This window comes from Amblyomma maculatum, chromosome 2 (assembly GCF_055883805.1).
Source record: "Amblyomma maculatum isolate TAMU_Amacu chromosome 2, ASM5588380v1, whole genome shotgun sequence".
Taxonomy (NCBI): Eukaryota; Metazoa; Arthropoda; class Arachnida; order Ixodida; family Ixodidae; genus Amblyomma; species Amblyomma maculatum.
This window is the reverse complement of record NC_139345.1, coordinates 103,863,097-103,888,736: the sequence shown is the minus strand read 5'-3', so window position 1 is coordinate 103,888,736 and position 25,640 is coordinate 103,863,097. Positions and strand designations below refer to the sequence as shown.

The following is a 25,640-nucleotide window of genomic DNA, read 5'->3' as shown; positions in this document are numbered from 1 at the left end:
TCGTAAGGGAAAGCATTCAGCGAATAGGGGGGGGGACGAGAATAAAGCTCTCTGCGGAAAGGGAAGAAGGCGGCGCAGTCCATTAAGAAATAAAGAGAGTAAAAGTGCAGAGAAAGTAAGGAAGAGAAGAAACGGCCGAACATTTGGAGCACTGTGTAGTACAAGGCAGCAGTGGCAAGAACTGAAGGCTCGGCGTGTGAGGTTTTACAGTGTTTTAGTGATGCACACATTTCTCAATTGCCTTTTAAAAGACAGAAATAGGAGAAGGGGATGCCATTATTAGGATTTGGTTTTTACGTGAAATCAAACCCTGTTGTATTCGTAGCCACATTGCCCTCATGCTTAAGAGGTACTTCCACACGATGTAAACAAAAAAAGTCATATAACTGTAAAATGGCACAAAGAGATGGTAAGAGAGAGATGCGAGGTATTTTAGTCTTATTATTTTTTTTTTATTTTTTTTTTATTGAGTAACAAAGCGTGTTCAGTAAGTAGGCATTTAATTACCAGACAGCTTCTTCAGGACTGTGTCATCACCAATGTAATAAATAATTTTGCTGGTCCCAGTGACTTTACTATAAAGGAGTTCTACTACACAGATTACCACTTGCTACTTGCTTATCGCCAGTAAATAATTTATAATCAAACTTCTTTTCTCACCTGTTTCGGTTTCAACTGTCAAATTATGACTATGACAACAAAGTTAAATTTAGGTCACATGAGAGATGAAAAAAAAAAAACTGATATAAAAATTTCTCCTTAATCATTTTGTTTCGCTAAAATTGAACTCAGCCTGCCTCAAAAGTAGGAATCACGACAAGGGAAAAGACAGCGATTGACCTACTTCACTTTGGTGTCATGGCCATCGCTCAGGTATCGAAAGCGAAACAGGTGAAGGAAAAATCAACTGCAAATTATTTAACAGTCGTAGCAAAACCCACTTCACAATCCTTGTACAGTAATGTCTTACTCATCATTAACAAGAAGAAAAATGCAAGCAAAGTTTGGTATTTATGCTTCTTTAAATGTTTCAAAAAGTGAAGGGACAGTTTTACCATATTGACTTAGCCTTGTGCTTGCCTTGGCTAACTCCTAGGCTTTGTCATCTTTTTCTTTGCGATTCGCAACAGCTCTGGCACATGCCCACTGGTCGCCTGTGCGGCATTTATACGGACAACACCGATGGAGTAACAACGGTCACAGTCTCTGGCCACAGGTAAGCATGTGTCTCTTTCCTTCGTTGTGCTGTGCTGTCATAGGGGCTCTAGGTAGCTGTGTCTGTTAAACAGTAAGATCCGCTAACTTTTTCGGTTAGAGTGTGTTTTGCTAGAAAGTGCATTTTTCGGTCTGACTCTTCTCACATGTTCCTGGGACGAAAAAAAGTCTCTTGTAGCTTGCTCCTAGAGTGTACAAAAGAAACAAACAAATGATGAAATTGGAGGAACTAAAAATGAATGGCTGTGTCTATGAAATGAGCTCTACGAACTTTCTTTGCATGTTCAATAATTCAGAAGAAGCAAGACGAAAAAAGGACAGGTCACAGCTGGTGAGGATTGAACCTATGACATATGCATGCCACATGCAACGCAGTGCACTCTCAACCCTTCTATTCACGATCGCATTTATACTTAGTCGCCATGTTTTGATGGAAGCAGAAAGCAAAAGGCGGCAGTGGTAGTGTTAAAGGATCCAGGGTGGTGAAAGCTGATCTGGATTCCTCCATTATGCCATCTCTCAAATCCTTAGCCACTTCAGTACAATAAACTCCCCACGTGCGCATATTTGCATATGCTTACCCAAATGTAATGTGGCCATGATTGTAATTGGAGAGTCCACTTTGCAGGTGTGAAATGAGGTGAGAAAAAAAGCACACTAATGTAGCGTCAGGATAGCTTCTGCAAGCACAAAACAGGAAAAGAAATGAAGGGTGTACGAGTGTTCCGAGAGGAATGAGGTCGCAGTGTACTTGGCAGAAGTTCATTAACACTTCTTTTTGGGCGAGTTGGTACATTTTTGGAAAACTTTGAAAACTGAATTACCGGCGCTTGTGTCTCGTCTCTTGTCTTTAGTGGTCGTGTGTGTTTGCACTCTTTCAAAGTTTGGCAGAAGTGTATGAAGAAAGTTTCCTCCAGAATTGACTTTCCTACGCTTGTTCTTCAAGCAAGAGGAGCTGTAACAGGTGTATGTGAAGGCTTCGTGGAAATATTTAACAGCAGACACACATTAGGTTCAGGTGTCGGCAAATGGGCAGTGGTACTTCTGTGCGGCATATTTTTGCATGCTGAATATTGTCGCGTTTTGGTGATGGTGCCAAAACCAGCAAAAGGAGAGACTGGCGTTGGACTGAGTGAACTCTTGGGCTGACTTGCACCTGCTAAAGAATAAAGCGAATTGGCGGCAACGATAGCGGCAAGCATACTCGACAATCGTTGATCTATGAATGCCTGTTGCATTCGGCAGTGCTCAATTTAAAGTTGGCGCAGAAACATTCAGATAAAACAGCCAAGGAATACTGGAAAAGTCTGGAATAATGCGGAAGTAGTTGTGCTTGCCTGTGATCATTCCAGACTAATCTCAGCGCATCTTGCGCTACAAAGAAATTGATAAAGGCGCATGCTATACCGAGCATGAACAAATAAAGGGCACGCGATTGGTTTGTGCGCCAATCAAAGTGACAAGGCCGCATGCCTGCGGCTGTCGAAAAAACAACGAACAAGGATTTCAATGGTTTGCGGCAATATAGTAGATTGTGATTAATTCGGTATTCAGGGGACAAGAAAAAGTGCTCCAATTAACGAAAAGTTTTAATTACCAAATAGCCTTGAAAAAAAAAAAAACTGCCAAAAGCCATTTGGATCACAGTAATTTCCTCTGATAATACTGCATGATGATAGTCTGCATTTGAGATGGAAACACTGGTGAGCACAACAGTTTTTCCCAGTTTCATCAAGAACCTTGTAGAATTGCTGCAACATTATAAGGGCCTCAGCTACCCTTTTTGCAGCGCGACACACCTGTGATGGCATCCATCTTGTGTGTAACGGATGGCCAATGCACTGGGCTGTGCACATCTGATCAGTAGCCGGTGCGTGTAGTGCTCTTACCCTCTTGTGGTCTACTGTCAAGTGCATGATTGCTGCCAGCAGGGTAGTGTTCTGGCCACTTTCCTCCCGCTCCGGTATTCCGCCTCTTTACGAAGGTCGGTTATTCCCACGTGTTTCAGAGTGGTCATGATGCACTGCGAGGAATGTAGCTTGTAGATGGTGGCAGCACTGCATTGGCCTATGTTTCTTTCGTTGAAGCAAGTTGCATTGTGTTACTACAGTCTTGGAACTCTTGCTCAGAGCTTTTTACAATGAGGCTGTGAGAGCCATTGCCAGTGCACAGGACTTTTATTATCAGAGGATCATGCCCTCTTCGGAACATCAGCAGCCACACCTGTGGGCATTCACATCCCCAGACAGCACAAAATGTTGGCCCAATATTGGTAATCTGCTGGTAACGTCTGGTCCAACATAGGACCGGTGCATTGCCAATGTAGCACCACTATTGGACTGGCGGTTTGTGCCGCCTGGTTACATTGTGCGAACTCCAGCTTGTTGCGGTGTTTCCAGCATTCTTCTGGTAGTCAGTGCTTTAAAAAAGCACTGCTAGAGAAAGCGCGGTGTTAGTTTCAGAAACTGGTCTGCTGAATGTATGTGGCACCAGTGTTGATCTCGACCTGGCATATTGTGGCTTACTTGTGCAGAATAATCACGTCGAGAGTAAGCGGCATCTTGGAGTGCTGGCACCTTGAGATGTACTGTGATCGGCGATCGTCTGATGCAGCAGGTAACAAGTGTGATGGATGCATCTTTTCTTTACTTTTTCTTTTCGTTAAGAAACTGCGGCAGGATAACATAATGCGGCACACCAAGATGGTGTTCGCACACATTTTAGGCCTATATAGCTTGTGTGTGCATGTTTTAATTGGACGAAAGCGTTAAAGCAGGTTTGTGTTTTAGTGACAGAACTTGAATTTATTTTGAAAGATTCATTGATCCGAAGTGACCTTGAATTCAATTTAGAGGATTTAGTTCTTTTGATTTGATGAAGACGTAGCTGAAACGCTTTTCTGTTTGGTGACATTGCATGGCTCATCTTCACCGCATTCACGCACACACACACACACACACACACACACACACACACACACACATTTGTCTGATCAAGGTAAGTTCAAGTTGAATGTAGTGAATTTATGTAATTAAGAATAATTTTCTTTCTGTATTCATCTCACTCTAAACAAAACTGTTTCCCTGATAATCTTGGGGGTATACAAAAGAGTTAGCTAATTAGTCCTTGCTAATTAATGAAGTTCTCAATATGAAACTCTGAGCCATGCCCCTCTCTGTTGCAGCTTGGGAAAGTGCAGATGTGCAGGCCAAACTGGTGTGGGTGAACAGCGTCCGTGCCCACACTCAGCCCATCTCAGTTGTCTGCGTTGAAGGGGGTCAGATAGTCACTGGCAGCCTGGATCGCCTGCTCAAGGTTTGCTGCACTGAGCGTTCTTCTCTCCAGCTTGTCTGCCACTGCGTGAACGATCTAGCATAACATAACTGGATATGGATTGTGTGGTATCCTGAGAGGGTATTGACTTGCACAAGCTTCCTGTCAATAAAGACGAGAGCACTGGCTGTTCACTGCATCTGAATGGCTAGGGCAATCTTGGTGGCTCATTCACTAGGTTCAGTAAAAATAAAAATAAAGTCGTCTTGCTTTACTTAAGTCCAGAGATACAGGTAAGTGTAATGCAGTTTTACAGTAAGTCCAGAGATTCAGTTAAGCCTTACACAGTTTTGCAGTAATTGCTTTGACTTACATACACTGCGAGTTTAAATTGTACTAGAATGCATAGTCTTGTAGAGACCACTTAAGATTTTGTACGAAAGTCAGGCGTACCAAACGCCCACAGTCCCTCCTTTGTTATTTATTAATGCTGACATTTGTTGGATGCCTTGAATGCCTAAGGTGCCTGTGTTAAAGCATGCCTTAAAAGAAAATTCAATTTCTTTTCGCCCTGAAGCAGTTAATTCTTCATAATTATTGGGGTTCGTCTGCTTCTGGTTGGGTTTTGCAGGTGTTCCGCTGCGACACAGCCATGTGTGTATACACTCTCCACGGTCATTCTGGGGGCATCTCGGCCATACACGTTGAAAAGGTACTTTGAGGAGTCTGCTGCATGCTTTGGGCTATGTTGGAAAGAAATAAAATACCTGGGCTGAAAGGTTGTTTAACTAAAACCAGAAAACTATCAGCCTAGATTTAATCAATACTATAATAAAAGCATCTAGAGTTTTCATTACAGCTAAAATGCTAACTATCTGACAGAGCTGTCACCTGTATCAGTTCAGTTCAGGCGTTCAGTCGTGTCCGACTCTTCGTGACCCTATGGACCATGTCACGCCACGCTTTCCGGTCTCTTACTATCTTCTTAACATCACATAGCTTCATCTGCAATGCCTCGAGAATGCCATCTAACCATAGTATAGGCCAAAAGGAGCAGAGTTTGGAACACCTTACTGTCCCACGAAAAGGCCTGATAAACTGATTTGCCATTTAATATCTCATCAGCCAAGTCGAGTCCACTGCCTGGATCTCGTAGCCCTGTCCAACTACTGTTGTCTGGCCTCACCCACCTACAGTCAGTCTAATTTTTCGTTCTTGACCTATGCAGCCTTCCTTGCCCCTTTTGCTTTAACCCTTAGCAGCCGAGAAACAAACATGTCAGGTAAAAGTTAAAAAACATTAGCATTTCATCCATAGTAGTACCCACGTTGCAGAAATGCAAAATACCTGGTTGATTGTCAGAGAAATCATGATCACTGTACAATGAAAATTTGCATATTGTGGTGAATTTGAGAAGATGATAATGCTAAATCTATGCACATGTGCACACAATAAAGCAGAATTGACAACACTTTCAGCACTTCCTAGGTCACTAGTAAAGGGTGTTGTGCCATTAGGATTAGCACCTTTTGCAAGCAAGTTATCTTTGAGCAAGTCTTCCCTGCATTGCTGGAGGTTGGCACTTAACCTTGCTTTGGTAACTATTTTGTAATCGGTATACGTTAGCGAGTGCACAGAAGAACCACTGACATTTTTAGCGTTTTTGTACCATACACGTGCACCAGTCACTATGGGGCTAATGTAGGAGCTGGAGTAAGAATAAGTTTCATAAACTTTGCACCAAGATAGTCACGGTACATAGTGACCGGTACGGAACCTGTCGTACAGCCGGGTGCATCGGCGGCAGTGAGCGGCTGCCAGGACGGCCTGGTGTGCGTGTGGGACCTGATGACGGGCACGTGCGCCTACAGCCTCACGGCACACCGGGGTGCAGTCATAGCGTTGCACACCACCCGACTCTACCTGCTCAGCCTCGGGGCGGACTCGCGGCTCCGCATATGGGAGAAGAGCCAGGGACACCTCCTCCACACCCTCTACCAGGTGAGAACTACTGCACAAGAAAAGCTCTGGGGAAACCTGCCAGCCTCAGAAGTCACCGAAACTACTGCACAAGAAAAGCTCTGGGGAAACCTGCCAGCCTCAGAGGTCACCGAAATGGAAATGGTTGTGACACCACTGGCCAAGAAAAGAAAAAATCGTGCACTGTACTCGATAGTGGGGTCAAGGTTTCAGAGGCGAAAAGTGCTTCCCCTTTTTCTTGCGCAGCATATACACTTCTCGGTTGAATTATTAAGTTCCTCTCAAAAAAAATTTTGTGTTGCCAACGCTCATTATGGCGGCATTGTCCTAATTAAATATATGTTTTAAATGTTAGATCAGCACGGAGAAAACTTTTTGATTACAATGAGTTGTTTAAGAGCGTCTGGTTCCAAAAAGCTTCCATACATGGCACTAGCTGCTCCAGCAATAAAGGTAAAAGCAGCACGCAGGAAGGCCTTTTTATGGCCGAACTATTGCCAAGTGACACAGTTGCATGGCTGAGTCCTTTCATTGCCTAGAAAAGTTGTCAACTAGTACACAAGTGCATGCCAAGGGCTGTTCGCTGCATACACTCTGATAGCCAAGGCTTACTGCCAACGATTTGAGAGTGTGTTAGAGCGCTCTCAAATCATGACTGGGCCACTTGTAAAGAGGCACCACTGCTGATACATTGCAGCGAAGGCCTTTGTGATTTCGGAGATAACGTTCCTTGACGTCCTTGACAGTATGCACGAAGCTAAGCACTTAACGAAACTGGGAAGAATAGTCAGTCTCACTTGTGTTTTTCATCTCGCGTGTAGACAACCACTGTACACCTGTGTATGACATAAATCTGTTTTTATGCAAACGGTTTTTGGCATTTAATTTAGGGCCATTTGATAATTTGAACTTTCAGTTAACTGCAACATTTTTACCTGTCCCTTCAAGGCTGAGTTAACGAGATTTTACTATATACATGTTGTGCAGTGGCAGAGAGTCGTGGAGTTGTGTACTGACTTATTATTGGCAGAGTGGCAGTTTAGGTCCAAACACTGGTTGTTATTCTGAGCATTTCACAGATGCACTCTGAAGTCTATGGAGGCTGCACAAGTGGCTTTTAGATCTACTACAGTCGAACCCGGTTATATTGAACCCGGATGTATCGAATTTTGGTTATATCGAACTCATGGAATATCCCCTTGAAAATCCCATGTAAAAGTATAGGAAAGCCGCGTCATATATTGAACTTAATTTAACGGGTGTTCGATATATCGAACTCCGCACCACGCACTGGAAAGTGTGCCTTCCTCAAAGACGATCCCATCACCCTTGGCCGTTTGCCGCGTGACGTTTTCAAACCATACGCGGTAGGAATGAGAGGGGACAGTTCGGCGACGGCTGGTCTGGGCAGCGCCGCGCCCATTCTCCAAAGGCACGCGCATCTGCAGTTATCGTTTCCCGTGCGCCAACACGTGACGTTTGCAAGCCATGTGGGTGTGCCCATCCTTTTGCCGAGCTATCTCTCTCCTTCAGCACGCGCTACGCGTGCGCCAAGTCAGCTCAGCCCGTTTTCAGACAGGCGTCGAACGCTTTCTCCAGCGTGTGTTGCGAACCCTCTGCGCGTGGCGGCTGACGTGGCTATGGCGCCTGCGGACGTTAAAAAGCGGCAGCTTTTTTTTTTTTTTTTTTGCGAGTCATTTTTTCTTATTGTCGTGCTGTTCGGACGTTAAGAAGCGGCAGTTTTTTTTTTTTTTTTTTTTTTTTTTTTTTTTTTTTTTTTTTTTTTTTTGCGGGAGTCATTTATCCTCGCATGTATGAATCAACGAAAGCACGCGGACAGCTTCTGCGATCATGACGACCGCCCCAAGCGCGGCGTGATAAATCGAACCAGGCTTGTGCAATCAAGCCACCACGGGCACTCTGCCAAGTTCGCTCCCCGCCGCCGCAGGAGCTGCCAAAAGATAAACACACCGCGACGTTATCGCTGCACAGTATCTTGGCATGCTGCCAAGAAATGAGCTGTGGATGAGACGACCGAAACGCAGTGTGACATGCAAGCGAAAACGCTGGTGATTTCTGCCGCGGCGACACAGGAACCTCTTTTGAGCTGCCGCGGTGGCTCCAGCAGCAAGAGGGACGCAGTTCCAACAAGTTTGAAATTTTTCGCTCTGTCGCTGCCGCTGGTCGCTGAGATCGTTGAATTGCTTGCATGGGAACGAGCTGGCCTTAACACAGTTTTATTTTATTTTTTAAATCTTGGTGCAGAAGTGGAGGGTGGGTTCATTATGCGAGTGGGTTGATTACGCAACAAATACGGTATCATTTTTTCGCATCGTAAGTGCCGTCACAAGCCGATTTCTGTATATCGAATTATCGATATATCGAACTATTTTGCGATCCCCTTCGAGTTCGATATATCCGGGTTCGACTGTATTATTTTTTGTAACGTTTTTCACTGACCAGTGTGACGTTTGTGTGCAGATAACTCTTATATAGTAATATCATGAGCTTGCTGTTCTGGGTCAGTAGTTGGGGAGCACAACTACTGAGCTGCGGGACCCAGATTCAATCTTAGCCACGGCAGCTTTGCTTTGATGGAGGCAGAATACAGCGCACCCGTCTACTGTGCAACATCGGTGCACAATGAAGATTCTCATTTGGCTGATATTATTCGAAGCCTTTCACTGCAGCGCCTCTCATAGCCTGAGTCTCATTGAGATGCTAAAACCCATAAACCAATATGTCATGCAGCTGTTAGGGTGTTGAATGTGCTGTTGCCGTTAAGTTGTAGAAGTAAGTCAAGTAGCTTGTGGTATCCTTCTCGCATAACTGAAAGTGATGTTAAGTTGCCGCTATAAACCGACTTGCTCATCGCCTGCAGAGGCTTACCCGACAACAGTAGAACTGTGACCTTTCTTTTCCTAACCTTTTCTGTCTTTTCAGGCGAACACTCTCTGCAACACTATGGCACTTCTCTCAGAAACCATTGTTGTCACAGCCAAGGAAGTAAGTATGAAGCATTCTTCAGGAAAAGTCAGCTGTTGGCTGGAATTCTGAATGTTCCCTAATGTACTCACTGCCTCAGTTATATTTTCTTTTTCACTATTTTTGTTTCCCAAAGATATGAGGGTTTGGCATGCAAAGGTTAGCTTATAGTACACATCTATGTGTAGTCAGTCACTAAGATTGTGTCACAGAGAAAGTGATAGAGGTATTTAATAGGGGACATGGCTCTTAAAACTATTTTTCTTAATTTTTGATCAAACTTTATTAAACTTGGTATTCTTATTCAGTTTCTTGCCCTGATTTCACATATGTAACTATTTTTAAAATGAGCCAATTAGATCAAAAGATAAATTAAATTAATGGTTCTTAATTTGCAGAAACAGTGAAAAATTAACTGCATTGCAAAAATTTCATATGGACACTTTGCTAGGTACTAGATTGCATAAGGAATACAATTTTAGGAGAACTTTTTTGATATAACAAATATTAGCAATGTTATAGCAGTTCGAAATTCACTGTTCCAAATGCGGGTGCCCTACTATCTGATCTAGAGTATAACTGAAAAATGTTTGAAACATAAATGGCATAATCTATTCCTAACATTGTGTGCTTTGCACTTTTAGCTACATGCCACAACAAAAGTATGGTTCTACCTCCAATAAACGCAGAGATATCGCTTCCACAAATGAGGAAGCAGTCAAGAATGGGTGTTTTGAGAAAACGAGAAAAAAAGAGCTTTAGAACCAGCTTTTTTTTTTTTTATGGGCGGATTTGCACCAGATTTGCGTCATTCGAGCGTTTTCTCGAGCTCATTCCAAAACTACAAACTGTTTTTACCTAATGCAGGTAGTTTTAAATATAGTAAGGAAAACTGGTCTTTTGTTTGGAAGAAGCATGGATAGTAAACATATACCTTGAGGAGAAGATTTGGGATGATCTAGAATCACAAAGGACTGCAATAAAGCATAGATGAGCATTCTGGGATGATTTGGAAGAAAGTTATGGCTTGTCAAACTTGCCAAAAAAGGCTCATTTTGGTGACTGGGACTAAAGATCTTTTTTGATAATAATGGCAAAAAAGCAGTGGTTAAGAAGCAGTGTTCCCATAGAACATGAGTTTATCTCTCTGGCAAAAAAATAAAAAAAGAGGAAAGGAAAGAAAGAATTATTGCAATAGCTGCTATAGAAGCCTAAATATCGTTCCTCCAAAATCACGACTAAAATCGGTGAAAAATGTTTTTGGCATATTTTTGAATTGCCAAGGCTTACACAAGTCAATAAAATGAGTTATGACTGGTTTTTGGTGTGAATGCACCATTTCCCTTCGAGTTAATTGCCGCTGCAACTCAGAAAGAAATTTATTTCGGCAAGGTTTGAGATTCTGCATGCAGCGCGTGACACCGTTTCGTGACCGCCGCTGCCTCCACTAAACTTTTCTGAGTGCTCGATCTGTCGCGCCCATGAAAACTGCTTAGATATCACTCTTTCATCAGTATCGTCATTATTACGATGCTTGTACGCGGAATATGCGTCATATGCCACTTGGACACGGGGACCGCATCATCATTCACTCCTAGATTTCATTACACTAACCAACCTTTTTTCATTTATTTGACCATACCCTTCATTCTTCATAACATTCCTCTTATGCCCCCAGGCAATAAGCATCGCAAAAAACATTGTTCGTTCTCCGATACTATCGCCGTTTATCGGCCCATCGCGGAACGTCGGCTCTTCGTCACTGATTACAGATAACACGATGCAGCGTTGTCGCGTCACCAACGCACCTCAGGTACCTGGCGACATGTATGCGAAGCTATCGTGAGAGCGCCATTATTAGAAGTGCCCTGTGCAGTTCACTGTACATACTGAATGTTCTGTTAAAAACGCGAACAACATTGCTATGCTTTAGCATGGGTTTCTCAAGGGAATATCCTGAGAGTTCAGTACAGTAGAACCCCGCTGTTGCGTTCCCGGGTGCTGCGTTTTCCCGGCTGCTATGTCCTTGTGGTCGAGTCCCAGCATGACTCTCATAGACTTCCATGTATTAGAAACCCCGCTGTTACGTCGTAGCTTGGGACACGTTCCCGCATGATATGTTGTGAACTCGCACCCAAAGCCAACCCGAAAAACAAGCAGCGACGACCATGTTTACTTTTTTGGCGAATTGACTTGGCCTGGCTTGGTCTAGCATTGCTGGCGTGTCTACAGAGGGCACTAGTGACGCTTGGGCAGGCTGCGTCATCATCATCAGCAGCAGTAGTTGCGCTTTTTTTTTTTTTGCGTCTTGCTGTCTTTCATTACTCCATGCTCCATCCTTTGTGCGGTTGGTGTGTGTGCGACTGACTTCACGATTGCCGAGCTTATGACTCTTTCCGCGTGTATTTTCCGGCTGTGAATTTCGTGTGCACACGCGTCCAGCGCACTCAATCGCCCACCTGGCGCGTGCCAACCGTTCAGCACGTAAATACAGCAAGATGGCATCAACAAAGCGCAAAGCGCTATCCTTGGAGGATAAATTGAATATTCTCCGCACTGTGGATGCAAACCCAACGCGGAAGCGGGTGTGCATCGCTAAGGAACTGGGACTTACGCCATCCACCTTCAACTCTATTGTTTCGAAAAGAAACGAGATCGAAGCAAATGCCCGGTCCTTTGACATCAAAAGCAAGCATGCCCGCGGTGCGGAGCATGTGCAGCTTGACGAGGTGGTGTACAAATGGTTCAAGCAAGCCAGAGCTGCAGGTGTTAATTTTGATGGCACCATTTTGTGCGAAAAAGCACTGGAGATAGCAGACAAGCTCGGGATCGTCGATTTCACTGCGTCAAACGGCTGGATCGACCGATTTAAACGAAGGCACGGAATTTGCTACCGGACCGTGAATGGGGAGGCCGCAAGCGTGGACGTGGCTACTGTAGGCAGCTGAAAAGAGACCGTGGCGCGCATTATCGACGGCTACGAACCTAGGGACATTTTCAGTGCCGATGAAGCGGGCCTCTTTTTCAAAGTACAGCCCTCGAAGACGCTTAGCTTGAAAGGCGAGGCTTGCCACGGCGGAAAATGCAGCAAAGACCGTCTCACCGTTTTGTTGTGTTGCAACTCGGATGGCTCCGAGATGATGAAGCCGTGGGTCATCGGCAAATTTCGAAACCCACATTGCCTAAAGAATATACGTTACCTGCCCTGCCACTACAAGAACAACAGCAAGGCTTGGATGACGTGTGCAATTTTTGACGAGTTCCTCGCGTACATGGACTCGAAGATGGGCTGTCAGGACAGAAAAGTCGTCCTTTTTTTAGATAACTGCTCCGCGCATCCTAAGGACACTACGTTGCTGCGGAACATCAAGGTGGTTTACCTTCCGGCCAACACTACCAGCCACCTTCAACCCTTAGATGCTGGCATCATCAGAAACGTGAAGCATTTTTACAGGAAATGCATCGTGAAGCGATCCCTGGCCTCTGTGGACCGCGGGCAACAGCCAACTGGCATTACGATCCTGGATGCCATGCACTATCTGGCCACGGCATGGAGTGCTGTTACCGCCACAACGGTCAGGAATTGCTTTGCGAAGTGCTTCGGCGACGCAGACAGCGCAGCAGAACCAGGAACCGTGGACAACCCCGGAACCCCCGAGGACTGCAAACTGGACATGGCCATGGAAGCGGTTGGCGCGAACGGGATCGTGTACAACGATTACGTGTCTGTGGATGATGCCGTTGCCTCCTCCGAGATGATGACTATCGACCAGATCGTGGCCGAGTGTGTAGACGCGCACAACAGTGGCGACGAAGAGGAAGAGGAGGAGGAGGATGCGCCACAGCCGGAACCGACGTTTACATCGGCTGTGGCGGCATTGGACCTTCTCAGAAGGTATGTTCGCGACGATCGCAAGAGCCACATGGCACTGCAACTTTTGGAGAAGCGAGTTGTGCTCACCGGACGCGAAAAGATGTGACAGACAACGCTGCATGACTTCTTCAAGTGATAACATGGCAATAAATGCATTCAGTTGCCCACTACTGTCATTTTTCAATTTGTCCTACTTCCCGGCTCTTACGTTTTTTTTTTTACGGTCCCATGAAAAACGTATCAGCGGGGTTCTACTGTATAAGCAATAACTCGGTATTTCCAGGATCTACTGTATGCTACCTTCTCTCGAAGCTTGAATGGCTTTGACCAGCCATTATTACAACATGGCATACATGGCACACACGAAAACAAAACATTGCACACTGCAAGCAACACAGCTGCGTAAGGCATGTTCAAAGGTTGGAGCACGTTGGAGGGGGCGATGCTGTAATGATGACGTATCTTGTGATCCCCACTAGCAAACACCATTGGCTGTTAAAGCAACAGAAGTCAGGCCTTGTCACTGTGTTTGAATAATCACTGGCATGGGTCTGGTAGGTGTTGGCTGGCAGCTGTCATGGCTGAGCACTTATTGGTCATATGGCTGTGCGGTGTTGCGCTACCATGTCACATGGTCGACTTGGCAGGAGCCGCCAACTATGGTTTCTTAATTCAGATGGGAGGCTAATGGGGGTTCCTGCAATTATAGTCATATATGTCACCCCTTATAAGCCATGCAGGCACGTTTGTATGGCTTCTTTAATGGCTTTATTTAAGTGCTGGATTATACTAAAGAGAACGTGTGAGATAATAAAACCAAGTGAGTGGGAAAAGTGCATGTATGCAAACAAGAACTCACAACTCACAAGGGAAGCCAGGGACAGGATCAGTGAATGCTGTCACATTTAAGTGTGCCCCCCAAATTTTTCTTTGTTTTCGGCATTTTTTCGCTCGATCTACCCTGTAGCAACAGCGCCCAAACTTTTTTTTTGTTCGCTTGCAGCTCCACTAATCAGCTGCACATGGGAGGCGCCTATATAGAAATGCATGACTGCCTTACTTTCCTTGTGCTCCGTGTCGTCCCCATCTAAGATCTTGAACCAGCAGAACTAGTCCTTAAGTAGGTCCATGCTAAAGATAAAATAAAACTGGCATCTCCAGAAGGTGCACAGGGATCTGGGAAGTTTGGAGGATTATTTCATGCCCGTAGGTAATCTCTCTGTAGGGAGTGTGCACCTACATCACAGTGGTGGCCATTTTGTTATGCATCAAGCAAGGTGAAAGGCTGCAGGCATGTCTCATCAGCTTATCGTTATCTGTTCTGGTTTGCACTGCAGAAGCTGTGCTCTGCGTAACAAAATGCAGCTCCTGGCATCATTTGAATACCTTCTATACAGCCAGCAACGCGAACCTAGTGCGGCGACTGAGGGGGCAATAGCTGGCACGGGGAGAGCAGGAGCATTTTTGCAGAGTACATTTCCGACGCCGAGGCTGGGCCTCTGTGCATCACCCGTGCCAAAAAGCTCTCATTTTTGTTGGCTTCTTGCGTTTTTTCCTTGGAAGTGTCGCGCAAATGCTCAAGTGCAGCAGCATGAATGGGGGGCAGTCAGCGCGAGTGAAGTGTTAATCTTGTGCACGTTCACCAGTCTGCCAAGCAATTGCCAACTTCCTCTGTACATACTTTTTCTGGGATGTTGCGTTACAGCACGTGCACTAATTAGGACGTCTCAAGCAACGGTAACCTCTGCAGTGATGCAATAATGAGGCCAACAATAGAAGCCTAACAGAGATTAGGGGCGATAAATCTGTGCACTATCTGCATTCAAACATTTTCTCCTTATTGGTTGCAATAGTGAGCGGAGAAGAAGTGTACTCGCAAGCTGTCAATGGTTGTGTGTGTGAATTTTGTACAAGCTCTGCAATTTGATGACGTTGCAGAACTTTGTGCTCATGGCACCCATTGTTCATCTTGGAAGGTGACCACCTAGACAGATGCTAGATAAATGCTGACCATAACTTGACTCAGAATGCTCTATATTGAAAACTGTTAGCCACACAGCTCTCACTCAGGCTTCCTGGCTTCTTTCAGAGATGTCAGGGTTGATTAAACCACTTCTTATCTGTAGCTATGTAGATGGCATGGAGGTCACTCTGGCTGTAACAGACTCGTGTGCGGTAGTGAATCGAAATCTTTACTACCAGTATATTTAAATTCTACAGACTTCTCTATTCCTAGGCCATGCATGCGCGTTCGTACTGCTCAGTTAAAGCAAGGCTTATGTGGGGTGGTTCTTCATATTATGTAGTTTATTACGGCTCTATGCTAATGAGTATATGCAACCTGAAACCAAATTTCACAACAGACTTAATTGTTTAATTCTGTCAGGGTCAATTGTAAAGGGCTAGGGAAAGTAAAGTGGGTAACAGGAAAAGCAAGTTGAGATGAAAGAGAAAGCAGTTTGCCAGGGTGTCGCAGGGATAGTAGTGGAAAGTAGTGCACAGACTAAAATGCCATCCAAACCCATCCTCATTTCTTGCATGGCCTGTGTACAGGACCACCTTGTGCTGTGGGATCTGAACCAGGGTGAAGCAGTCCAAGTTGTCATGCTTGGTCCCGGCGACTCCGGGGTGGCCGTTCACCAAGTGCACTGCACCACGGACGCAGTGGTGTGCGACTACGGCCACAGCCTGTGCGTGGTCTACTTCCCGGCACTGAGCACCAAGTTCGACTGATGGGACAGAACCGCATGCCCTTCTCCAAAGATCTCGCCGCTACGTGAGGCTGGCGCCGGCTGCAAGCGGTGGCCGCTGACACGGTGGGCAGCTGACAGGTGGTACTGTCGGCATGTTAACTTAAGCCAACGCAAGACTGTGTAGCCCCGCTTACAGCTGCCTGGATGCCACGTGCCGAGACGCCGACTGGCTGCTCGTGCTCCCCTGCTGCACCCGGTTCCTGCACCCGCATCACTGATAAACGGGTGCACAAGTGTCTCACTGCTTAAGCCGATGACTGTGCACTACTTTGCGAGTGCGTGCAGTGTGACACGCGAGTAGACACACATGACTAGATGTGCTGTCTCTCTGTGCGGTGTCATGCGTGTTTGGCCCACCACCATCACCACCGCAGGTGTCATTATCATCATCATCATCTCTGCAGTCACGTGCGTGGCAGCAATGCTACTTTATCTCTCCACGTGGTGAGCATTCATTTGTCCCTATCTTCATGCATCTGCACGCTGTAAGAGCGGGACTCAACTCATGCATGCATCTACCTTCACTCCTTTGCCGCTGGCTGAAGGCATGGAATATCTGGGTCCACTTTTCAAAACATGTCGTAGTAGCGCTGTGAAGTCCAGTTTTGCTGCATTCGGTGCATTTTCCGACTGCGCAGACCTCGGTGTATGTGTGTTGCTACTTGTTTGAAAGAAGTGTGATCAGAGAGATTTATAATATAAAAAAGAGGAGGAGAGACCGTGATACTGCAGTGGCAGCAACAGTGGACAGACACCACAGTGGGCATTCTGCAGCACTTTGCAGTTGTCAATACCTAAATGTTATTGTTGATTGCAGCTTTTTTTTCGTGGTTCAGTTCCTGTGCTGATGCTGTGTGCTCGTTGTTTAAAATTGTGAGTCTGTGAAGGGATGAAAAGAATAAGAAAACATTGGTGGCATTTGGCCCACTGCTATCATTTTTATAAGGGACCTTCTTTTCATAATGAATTTGTGTTCTTGTTTAAAATTTGGCTTGTTTGTTAGTGTGACCGCCTTATTTATTACCCGGCTCTTATTTTTCACTCATGTCGTTACTTTTGTTTTTTGGGGGGAGGGAGAGGGGGAAAGCTTGTTTTGAGGCTTGTGAGCATATGTACCAGCTGGTAAACGTATGGTTTCTGACCAGCAGTGAATGAGTTGATGCATGAAATGTGACATCTTTTTTCGTTATGTCATGATTGCTGCTGTGACTAAGGTTAACTAAAAAAGCTGTTGCTATACTTTCTTGCCATCTGTACTACTTTGTGTTCCATCGGGAGCAGACATTGGGGTTGAGTGTGGTCACTATGGGCCTGTGTGCATGGGACATTCGGTCTATTTTTGTGAGTCATTTTATCCGCTTCAGAATTTTTAATTTTTTTTACTTAAGGGTTGAAATGCTTTCCGGATAGCCTGTAATTGCTGCAAATTTTGTGATAAGGCGTGCATAATCACTTTTCTATTAGAGCTTACATATTTTGCAATTCTCCATTTATTCTTACTGAGCTGCTTTTCTCGATTTTAAGTGTAAGACTTCGATAAAGATTAATTGTAGCAAAAAGAATTTTTGATACCAGGTCGCAGCTCTTCATATTTCACAGTTTTGGGAAATTTTAATTACAAACTTTGTAGCAGGTGGATTGCAATGCTTGAATATTTGTGATGGCTGCGCATCTCCTAGAACTGTAGAAATTAAATCTCAGTATTACAATTTTTCACTTTGTCAGTGACATAAATCAAGAGAATAAATTGTGGTTTGGCTTCCATCAGTTAGTGGATTTCAAGAAGCTCTTTACGTGCACTGCACATCGTTGTCATTCGATCTGTAGCTGTCAAAAAATCCCTATTTCTCGATAAAATATGAGCGTTCGTGGTCAGTTTGCACCTTAGAGGATTATCTGCCCAGCTTTAATAAATAAAATATTTATATACAACATATACAAGTTGTATATATACAAAGTATATATACAAAATATATATAAGTTGGTGGAAATTTGATACTCCAGGTCCATTAGGGCATGAAACACATTGTTCAAAATCGTTCATCTTTTGCTCTTGCATTTCTTTTCATCCAATTAAAAGTTTTCTGCTGTGCCAGTCAGTGTGATTAAAACAGTAAAAAGGATGGGCCATTGTTGAAAAGATGTGGGGCATTATGTTGATACCTGAGCACTTTTCTTCTGCAAGAGAAATAGATAATGTAGTAAAAGGGAAAGAGCATGCAAGAAGATTGTGTGCATATGTTCAGTACAAAAATATTTTTCAGTGATAAAAATAGAAACCTGTAGAGAGATGACAAATCATCTTTATAATTGATGAACATATTTTAATGAACACATGGGCCCTTTTTCTGTCTTTCACTCTTGCCTCTTTGTCTTCTTTTCTGTACATTTCCTTTTTTGGAATGAAAGCTTTTGTCTGTTATTTGGTGGTTCACCTTGAGCCTTGCCCTGAATATAATACCGCTGTTTTTGCTGCTTTAATTGTATCTCTCCCATTCGACCTCTTTCATTTCTTGTCTGCGTAGCCTACTTACATCACAGAGTATAAAATGCCAGCATCGACGGGTCTTTATTACACAGGAGTAATGTAAAAAGCTCATCTTTACGTGCATCACAACGAATGGAGATTACAGACATGCAGTACAAGAATGCACAGTTGGGCGTAGAAATTTGTGTACTGCTCATTATAGATTGATACTGGTCCTGTTGCTTCTGTTAAGGCCAGGTGAGTAAAAAAAAAAAAGAAAAGCCATAAAAAAATCTTCGTGGCCTCTTTCTTTCATATAAAAGCAAAACACTGACTCGCCTCTTATTAAAATTACAGTAAAATGAAGGTTGGAATCTCTCCAGTCGTTATGGAGCAAAGTAATCTGCAAAAGAAAAATTGTATAAGTTGCTTTGGTTATGAAGATGTCTCTAATGACAAGTGTACAAGCGCCATTTGATGAAGGTAAATAGATAAACAATTTTGTCACGTCACACCCCAGGCCGCTGAATATGGTTGTAGCCAGGGTATGGTCTTATAATGAAACAACCGAATTGATTCTGAAGAAATTTTTGTAGCCACATAGTGTTTGTAATAATCATCTGCTGTTCTGTGGATAAACCAAACTGCAGGTAATTTATATGGGCCAGGATTTAGTATGCAGCATTTGTACATTCACCCCCTGTGACCAACCGACACGATTCTTGTTTTGTGGGAAAAGGGGCACTCCTAGTGCATGATTCACCACGGGCCTCTTTCTGATGTCGCATTGTGGACTCAAACATGAATTCCAGCTTGTTGGATTTCAGATTATACAAGTAGCATAGACGTGCGAAACACACATAGAGAGAGAATGTGTTACAAATGGCCAGACAATCTCTCAAAGCAGTGATCAATATAGTGTGTTGTGCGCCTTTTCGTTTTGCTGGTTTTGTTGCTTTGCAATGGTGTACCGTATTTACATGTGGGTAACATGGCCACAAATATAATTCGAAAGAGGAATTCGTAACCTTAGAAAATGAAAAAAGTCTATATGATAGTATAAGGTGACTCCATCGGTTATGGGGATATGGGAATAGCAGAGCTCTAGTGTACATTCAACCTATGCTATGACCTTGGTTCCAATTATAACTCGAAATGCGTCAAATCAATGAAGAACTAAGGGGATAAAGTTGTGTTGTGTTGGTTTAAATACAGTAGTGTGTTGTGCGCCTTTCCTTTTCCCAGTTTTGTTGCTTTGCATGGGATGTTTGCACTCCCACAGGCTTGCCTTAGGTGTGTTGCATTATGTAACTAACCAGCATAGGGTAACCAAGCATTTTTTAAAATGTTTTGGCATCTTTTATCTACTACTGCTGGTACTTTGTATACGTTATTGGTACAAGTTAAGGTCATAAGTATCATTTCTTGTCAGTCCCAAGGCTTTACTGCAGAAGGAAAAGGGCCAAGTTGTGGAATTTTAACTTCTCATTATTTTCAATGCCTACATGGCGGTCTTTTGAATTTTTAATAATGGATAGCAATGAGCTATTGTGCTTTGCACACCACATTAACAGGCACTTTGCTCATATTCTATTATGATCGTAAAATAGATCTAAGGCATCTTTGTTACATTAATCTGTAATGCTGTGAATGAAAGTGTTTTGACGCTGCCTTTTTTTTTTTTTTCGTGAAATGCTTTCTGTGGTTTTTGTACATAAACTTACCTATGTTTGACTTGGCAGTTCTGTACTGATGGATGACTGGGCATTTGATGGAGCACTGTACATCGAAGCTTGTGGCTTAGCATTCTATCTTCTTTATTTTATTTTTTTTTTCATTAAAATATCTACCGTCTACATTCCCTTTCCATTAAGCGATCTACTAAAAGAAGGTAGCTGTAATTCTGAACAGCACTAGCACAAGCTGACAGACTCGTAATGTGATGCTAGTTTGTGTTGTCTTATTATTTTGTCTAGAGTGGGAGAGGTTTAATTGAGAAGGCATAGAGGTTGGCCTGAAGGATCATTGTCTGGCATATGGCATACTACTCTGCACAGGCAGCGGGTCATTTTGTGTTTAAGAGGCCCCGAAACACCTCCGAACCCAGCCCTCTATTGCTCTTTCTTGCCGTATTTCATGATGTACTGCGTCATTGAGCAGTGTTACGTTCTTTTACACCTATAAAAATGCGCCCATTTCTTGGTTGCTTCACATAGAATAAGAGGAAAGCATGTCCATAAGGGCTTTGTTAGAAAGCAAGCTGCGAAGATAGAGCATGGTGGCAGAAAATGTACGCCAAGCCTTGGGAGTATTGCATATGGTACTGTTTTGGAGCCTGTTGCTTCCCTTCTGGCATGCTAGCAACGGTGAGGGGAAAGCTTCTGAGGCAGAAAAATGGCAGCTTCAAAAAAAATGTGCTTTCATACCTTCCGTTTTGTAGCTCTCTGTATATCCAAAATTTGCCGGAGAGTGGTTTGATGACGGGGCTGTTAGAAAATCTTGCGATTTACGAAAATAGCAGTGACCAGCATGGAGGACTGATTGCATTGATGTTGTATTTGGTCACCACTAGAGGGCGAAAGACTGGAAGCAGATGTAGCAGAACACAAGTAGCGGCACAGCTAATGGTTTGGAACTATGCTAATTTAGGAGTGACTTCAGAGTGGCAGGGCTGCCGGAAGGGGGGGGGGGGGGGGGGCAAAGATGGAGTGTGCTGCATTTTCAAAGTGCACAGGGAATTCTCTGCTGGTAGTACGGTAACACATGACACTTAAGCAACAATTAAAGAATTAAGTAGTTTGTTTTTTTTCAGCCCCATTTGAGTAATCAAAATTGCTTGCTCGATGCTGTGTGCTTGATTACATCAGAGCATTCGGCAGAAGTATAAATTTTTTTCAAGTGAGTGGGAGAGTACCATTTGTTTCATTGTTTTGTATCCCCCTCTCCCCCCCAAACCGTAATTTTAATAGTGTATGTGTTTTTCCAACCAAAAGTCTCCTTGCAAATGCATTTGCAGTGCAGTGAAAACATATTCCTTGAGGTTTAAATATTGTGAGGATTCTGGTGCACCTTAGTGCCTTGATTTTAATCTGTCATTGGCACATGGTAGCTAAGGTGCTGCGTTATGGAGTTGATACAGTAGAACCCCGCTGATAAGTTTTTCATGGGACCGTAGAAAAAAAAAACGTAAGAGCCGGGAAGTAGGACAAATTGAAAAATGACAGTAGTGGGCAACTGAATACATTTATTGCCATGTTATCACTTGAAGAAGTCATGCAGCGTTGTCTGTCGCATCTTTTCGCGTCCGGTGAGCACAACTCGCTTCTCCAAAAGTTGCAGTGCCATGTGGCTCTCGCGATCGTCGCGAACGTACCTTCTGAGAAGGTCCAATGCCGCCACAGCCGATGTAAACGTCGGTTCCGGCTGTGGCGCATCCTGCTCCTCCTCTTCCTCTTCGTCGCCACTGTTGTGCGCGTCTACACACTCGGTCACGATCTGGTCGATAGTCATCATCTCGGAGGTGGCAACGGCATCATCCACAGACACGTAATCGTTGTACACGATCCCGTTCGCGCCAACCGCTTCCATGGCCGTGTCCAGTTCGCAGTCCTCGGGGGTTCCGGGGTTGTCCACGGTTCCTGGTTCTGCTGCGCTGTCTGCGTCGCCGAAGCACTTCGCTAAGCAATTCCTGACCGTTGTGGCGGTGACAGCACTCCATGCCGTGGCCAGATAGTGCATGGCATCCAGGATGGTAATGCCAGTTGGCTGTTGCCCGCGGTCCACGGAGGCCAGGGATCGCTTCACGATGCATTTCCTGTAAAAATGCTTCACGTTTTTGATGATGCCAACATCTAAGGGTTGAAGGTGGCTGGTCGTGTTGGCCGGAAGGTAAACCACCTTGATGTTCCGCAGCGACGTAGTGTCCTTAGGATGCGCGGAGCAGTTATCTAAAAAAAGGACGACTTTTCTGTCCTGACAGCCCATCTTCGAGTCCATGTACGCGAGGAACTCGTCAAAAATTGCGCACGTCATCCAAGCCTTGCTGTTGTTCTTGTAGTGGCAGGGCAGGTAACGTATATTCTTTAGGCAACGTGGGTTTCGAAATTTGCCGATGACCCACGGCTTCATCATCTCGGAGCCATCCGAGTTGCAACACAACAAAACGGTGAGACGGTCTTTGCTGCATTTTCCGCCGTGGCAAGCCTCGCCTTTCAAGCTAAGCGTCTTCGAGGGCTGTACTTTGAAAAAGAGGCCCGCTTCATCGGCACTGAAAATGTCCCTAGGTTCGTAGCCGTCAATAATGCGCGCCACGGTCTCTTTCCAGCTGCCTACAGTGGCCACGTCCACGCTTGCGGCCTCCCCATTCACGGTCCGGTAGCAAATTCCGTGCCTTCGTTTAAATCGGTCGATCCAGCCGTTTGACGCAGTGAAATCGACGATCCCGACCTGGTCTGCTATCTCCAGTGCTTTTTCGCGCAAAATGGTGCCATCAAAATTAACACCTGCAGCTCTGGCTTGCTTGAACCATTTGTACACCGCCTCGTCAAGCTGCAATGCTCCGCACCGCGGGCTTGCTTGCTTTTGATGTCAAAGGACCGGGCATTTGCTTCGATCTCGTTTCTTTTCGAAACAATAGAGTTGAGGGTGGATGGCGTAAGTCCCAGTTCCTTAGCGATGCACACCCGCTTCCGCGTTGGGTTTGCATCCACAGTGCGGAGAATATTCAGTTTATCCTCCAAGGATAGCGCTTTGCGCTTTGTTGATGCCATCTTGCTGTATTTACGTGCTGAACGGTTGGCACGCGCCAGGTGGGCGATTGAGTGCGCTGGACGCGTGTGCACACGACCGCGGAACGAATTCACAGCCGGAAAATACACGCGGAAAGAGTCCTAAGCTCGGCAATCGTGAAGTCAGTCGCACACACACCAACCGCACAAAGGATGGAGCATGGAGTAATGAAAGACAGCAAGACGCAAAAAAAAAAAAAAAAGCGCAACTACTGCTGCTGATGATGATGATGCAGCCTGCCCAAGCGTCACTAGTGCCCTCTGTAGACACGCCAGCAACGCTAGGCCAAGCCAGGCGAAGTCAATTCGCCAAAAAAGTAAACATGGCCGTCGCTGCTTGTTTTTCGGGTTGGCTTGGGGTGCGAGTTCACAACGTATCATGCGGGAACGTGTCCCAAGCTACGACGTAACAGCGGGGTTTCTAATATATGGAAGTCTATGAGAGTCATGCTGGGACTCGACCACAAGGACGTAGCAGCCGGGAAAATGCAGCACCCGGGAACGCAACAGCGGGGTTCTACTATACTAAATATGAGGGCCTGGCTTCGAAAAGAGCAACATACAAAAGTGGCGATGCTAGATGGTTTTCACGCAGTATCATAAAATTTGTGCCGATTTTATCTAGGGCCATAGTCCTGTGTGTGTTCCGTTGGCTAGGTCGTGTGCCATTTGTGGATTATAATTTAATTCATGCATATTACCTTTGCACCCATTTTTGTGATTGATTTCAATGCTGCTGAATTTGCAGATTTGTTATAAGCTTAAAGAGTACTGAGCATTAAAGTATTGCCTGCCTTACGCTACTTGTAGTGCATTTAGAGCAGCCAAATTCAACAAATAGTGCCGGTGCATTGGTTGCATTGTTAAGAAATACAGAGCTATTTTGCTGCACCATATTTTTGTCATGTCTCATTGTGACAAAACATCAAATCACATGTGTGAATATGTGAAGAGTTTTTACTCATAATAAATTATGTATGCTGTGATGTCTCCACTGTCTCATTCCATGAGCTTTTCCATTCTCTCTCTGGCAAACTCTTCACTTCCTGTAGGGCTGACATGGCAGTTGCTTTCTGTGATAGCAATGAAACAAGTACATTGTCACCTGGAATAGAGTAGGGCTAGTAAGAAAAAGTTAGGTGGCACAGGAAAGCGTGTAACCGCGATCTGTGAACAGCCTAAATATTGAATGGGGATGTTTGCATGCAAAATATGTTAGTGAAAAACAAGCTTTTGTAATATCGCCATTTGTTGTAGACAGAAATATTGTTTCAATCAACACATCATCAGATGGTTTTATGAAGTGAAATGATGCACAGATGCTGTTTCTATATGTTATGGAGTCAAGCAATACTTAGTTCCTGGGTTAAAGTTGTAGTTTGTGAAATAACATGGGCACATACCCACATAGGGTGATCAGCTAAGAATTGAGCAGCAGAGAAAGTTTTTGATGCATACTTTTTTTTTATTTGAGAAGTTTGCCATCAAGCATAGTAAAAAGGGAGAGGGGAGTAGGAGAAAGTTAGGAGGAGTGTAAACAGGCCTCTCTCAAAAAACTGGCTGTGGCTTAGCTAAAACTTAGCCTGGATATACGTACCGAAAAGCGAGGTGAAATCAAACTTTCTGCCACATCGTTTAACACTGGTAAACAGGGAGGCACGGGTGGATAGCGATACCCATTGGTAACACTATAGAGAGGAATTTTCTGTTTCACTAGAGATCCCTAATTACACATCGCGCAGCCACGGTTCCACTCAACTCGACAAATGCTGAACTCAACGTCTCGCGTGTGCTGTCACTTACCGAAGTCATGTCTCTCAAGTGCCATAGTCTCTCACACCACAAACATGGCCAAACGGGTTGTTCACAAAGTCCGACCTAAACACTCTGGACGCACTCGCGCTTTCACTCAGTCCTAACACGTGTTCGGTGTAGTGGTGAGGCTTAGAATCTTCCATGTTTTTCCTCCTTCTGCTGCTCCTCCTCACTTTGTTGACTGCCACTGGCCACAGCGATGGCCATAGCGCGTCGTTCGGCTTCTTGGTGGCGTCTTTTCGCGAGGCGTTCCTCGCATTTTTTCGACGTTTAAGATGCACGTTTCGCCTTGGCTCGATCTTTCCTGCATTGTTCGGTGGCCAGCACCTAGGCGACTACCTCTGGATCGAAAGAACTCAATTTCTCCGCTCTTTTGCGTCGTTTAGCAGCAGCCGCACTCTCATTGGCTTCCATGTCGAGTGCGCCCGCCAGTTCTCCGTCAAGTGCATTATATACACGCGGCGCACCCTCCTTGCGCATGCGAAGTCGCG

At 44.7% G+C, this 25,640-nt stretch overlaps 1 protein-coding gene across 2 annotated transcripts in view; it reads left to right on the top strand.

Moving 5' to 3' along the window:
* Positions 1-24,324, top strand: part of SCAP (SREBP cleavage activating protein) — a 90,320-nt gene extending 65,996 nt beyond the window's left edge. For both annotated transcript variants that reach the window (XM_084594934.1, XM_084594933.1), the window contains exons 22-28: positions 1,131-1,216; positions 3,749-3,831; positions 4,400-4,530; positions 5,120-5,200; positions 6,277-6,489; positions 9,412-9,474; positions 15,881-24,324. In XM_084594934.1, the coding sequence (XP_084451060.1) occupies positions 1,131-1,216; positions 3,749-3,831; positions 4,400-4,530; positions 5,120-5,200; positions 6,277-6,489; positions 9,412-9,474; positions 15,881-16,060 (837 nt within the window). In that variant the 3' untranslated portion in view covers positions 16,061-24,324. The remainder of the gene's footprint in view (positions 1-1,130; positions 1,217-3,748; positions 3,832-4,399; positions 4,531-5,119; positions 5,201-6,276; positions 6,490-9,411; positions 9,475-15,880) is intronic.
* Positions 24,325-25,640: the final 1,316 nt, after the last annotated feature.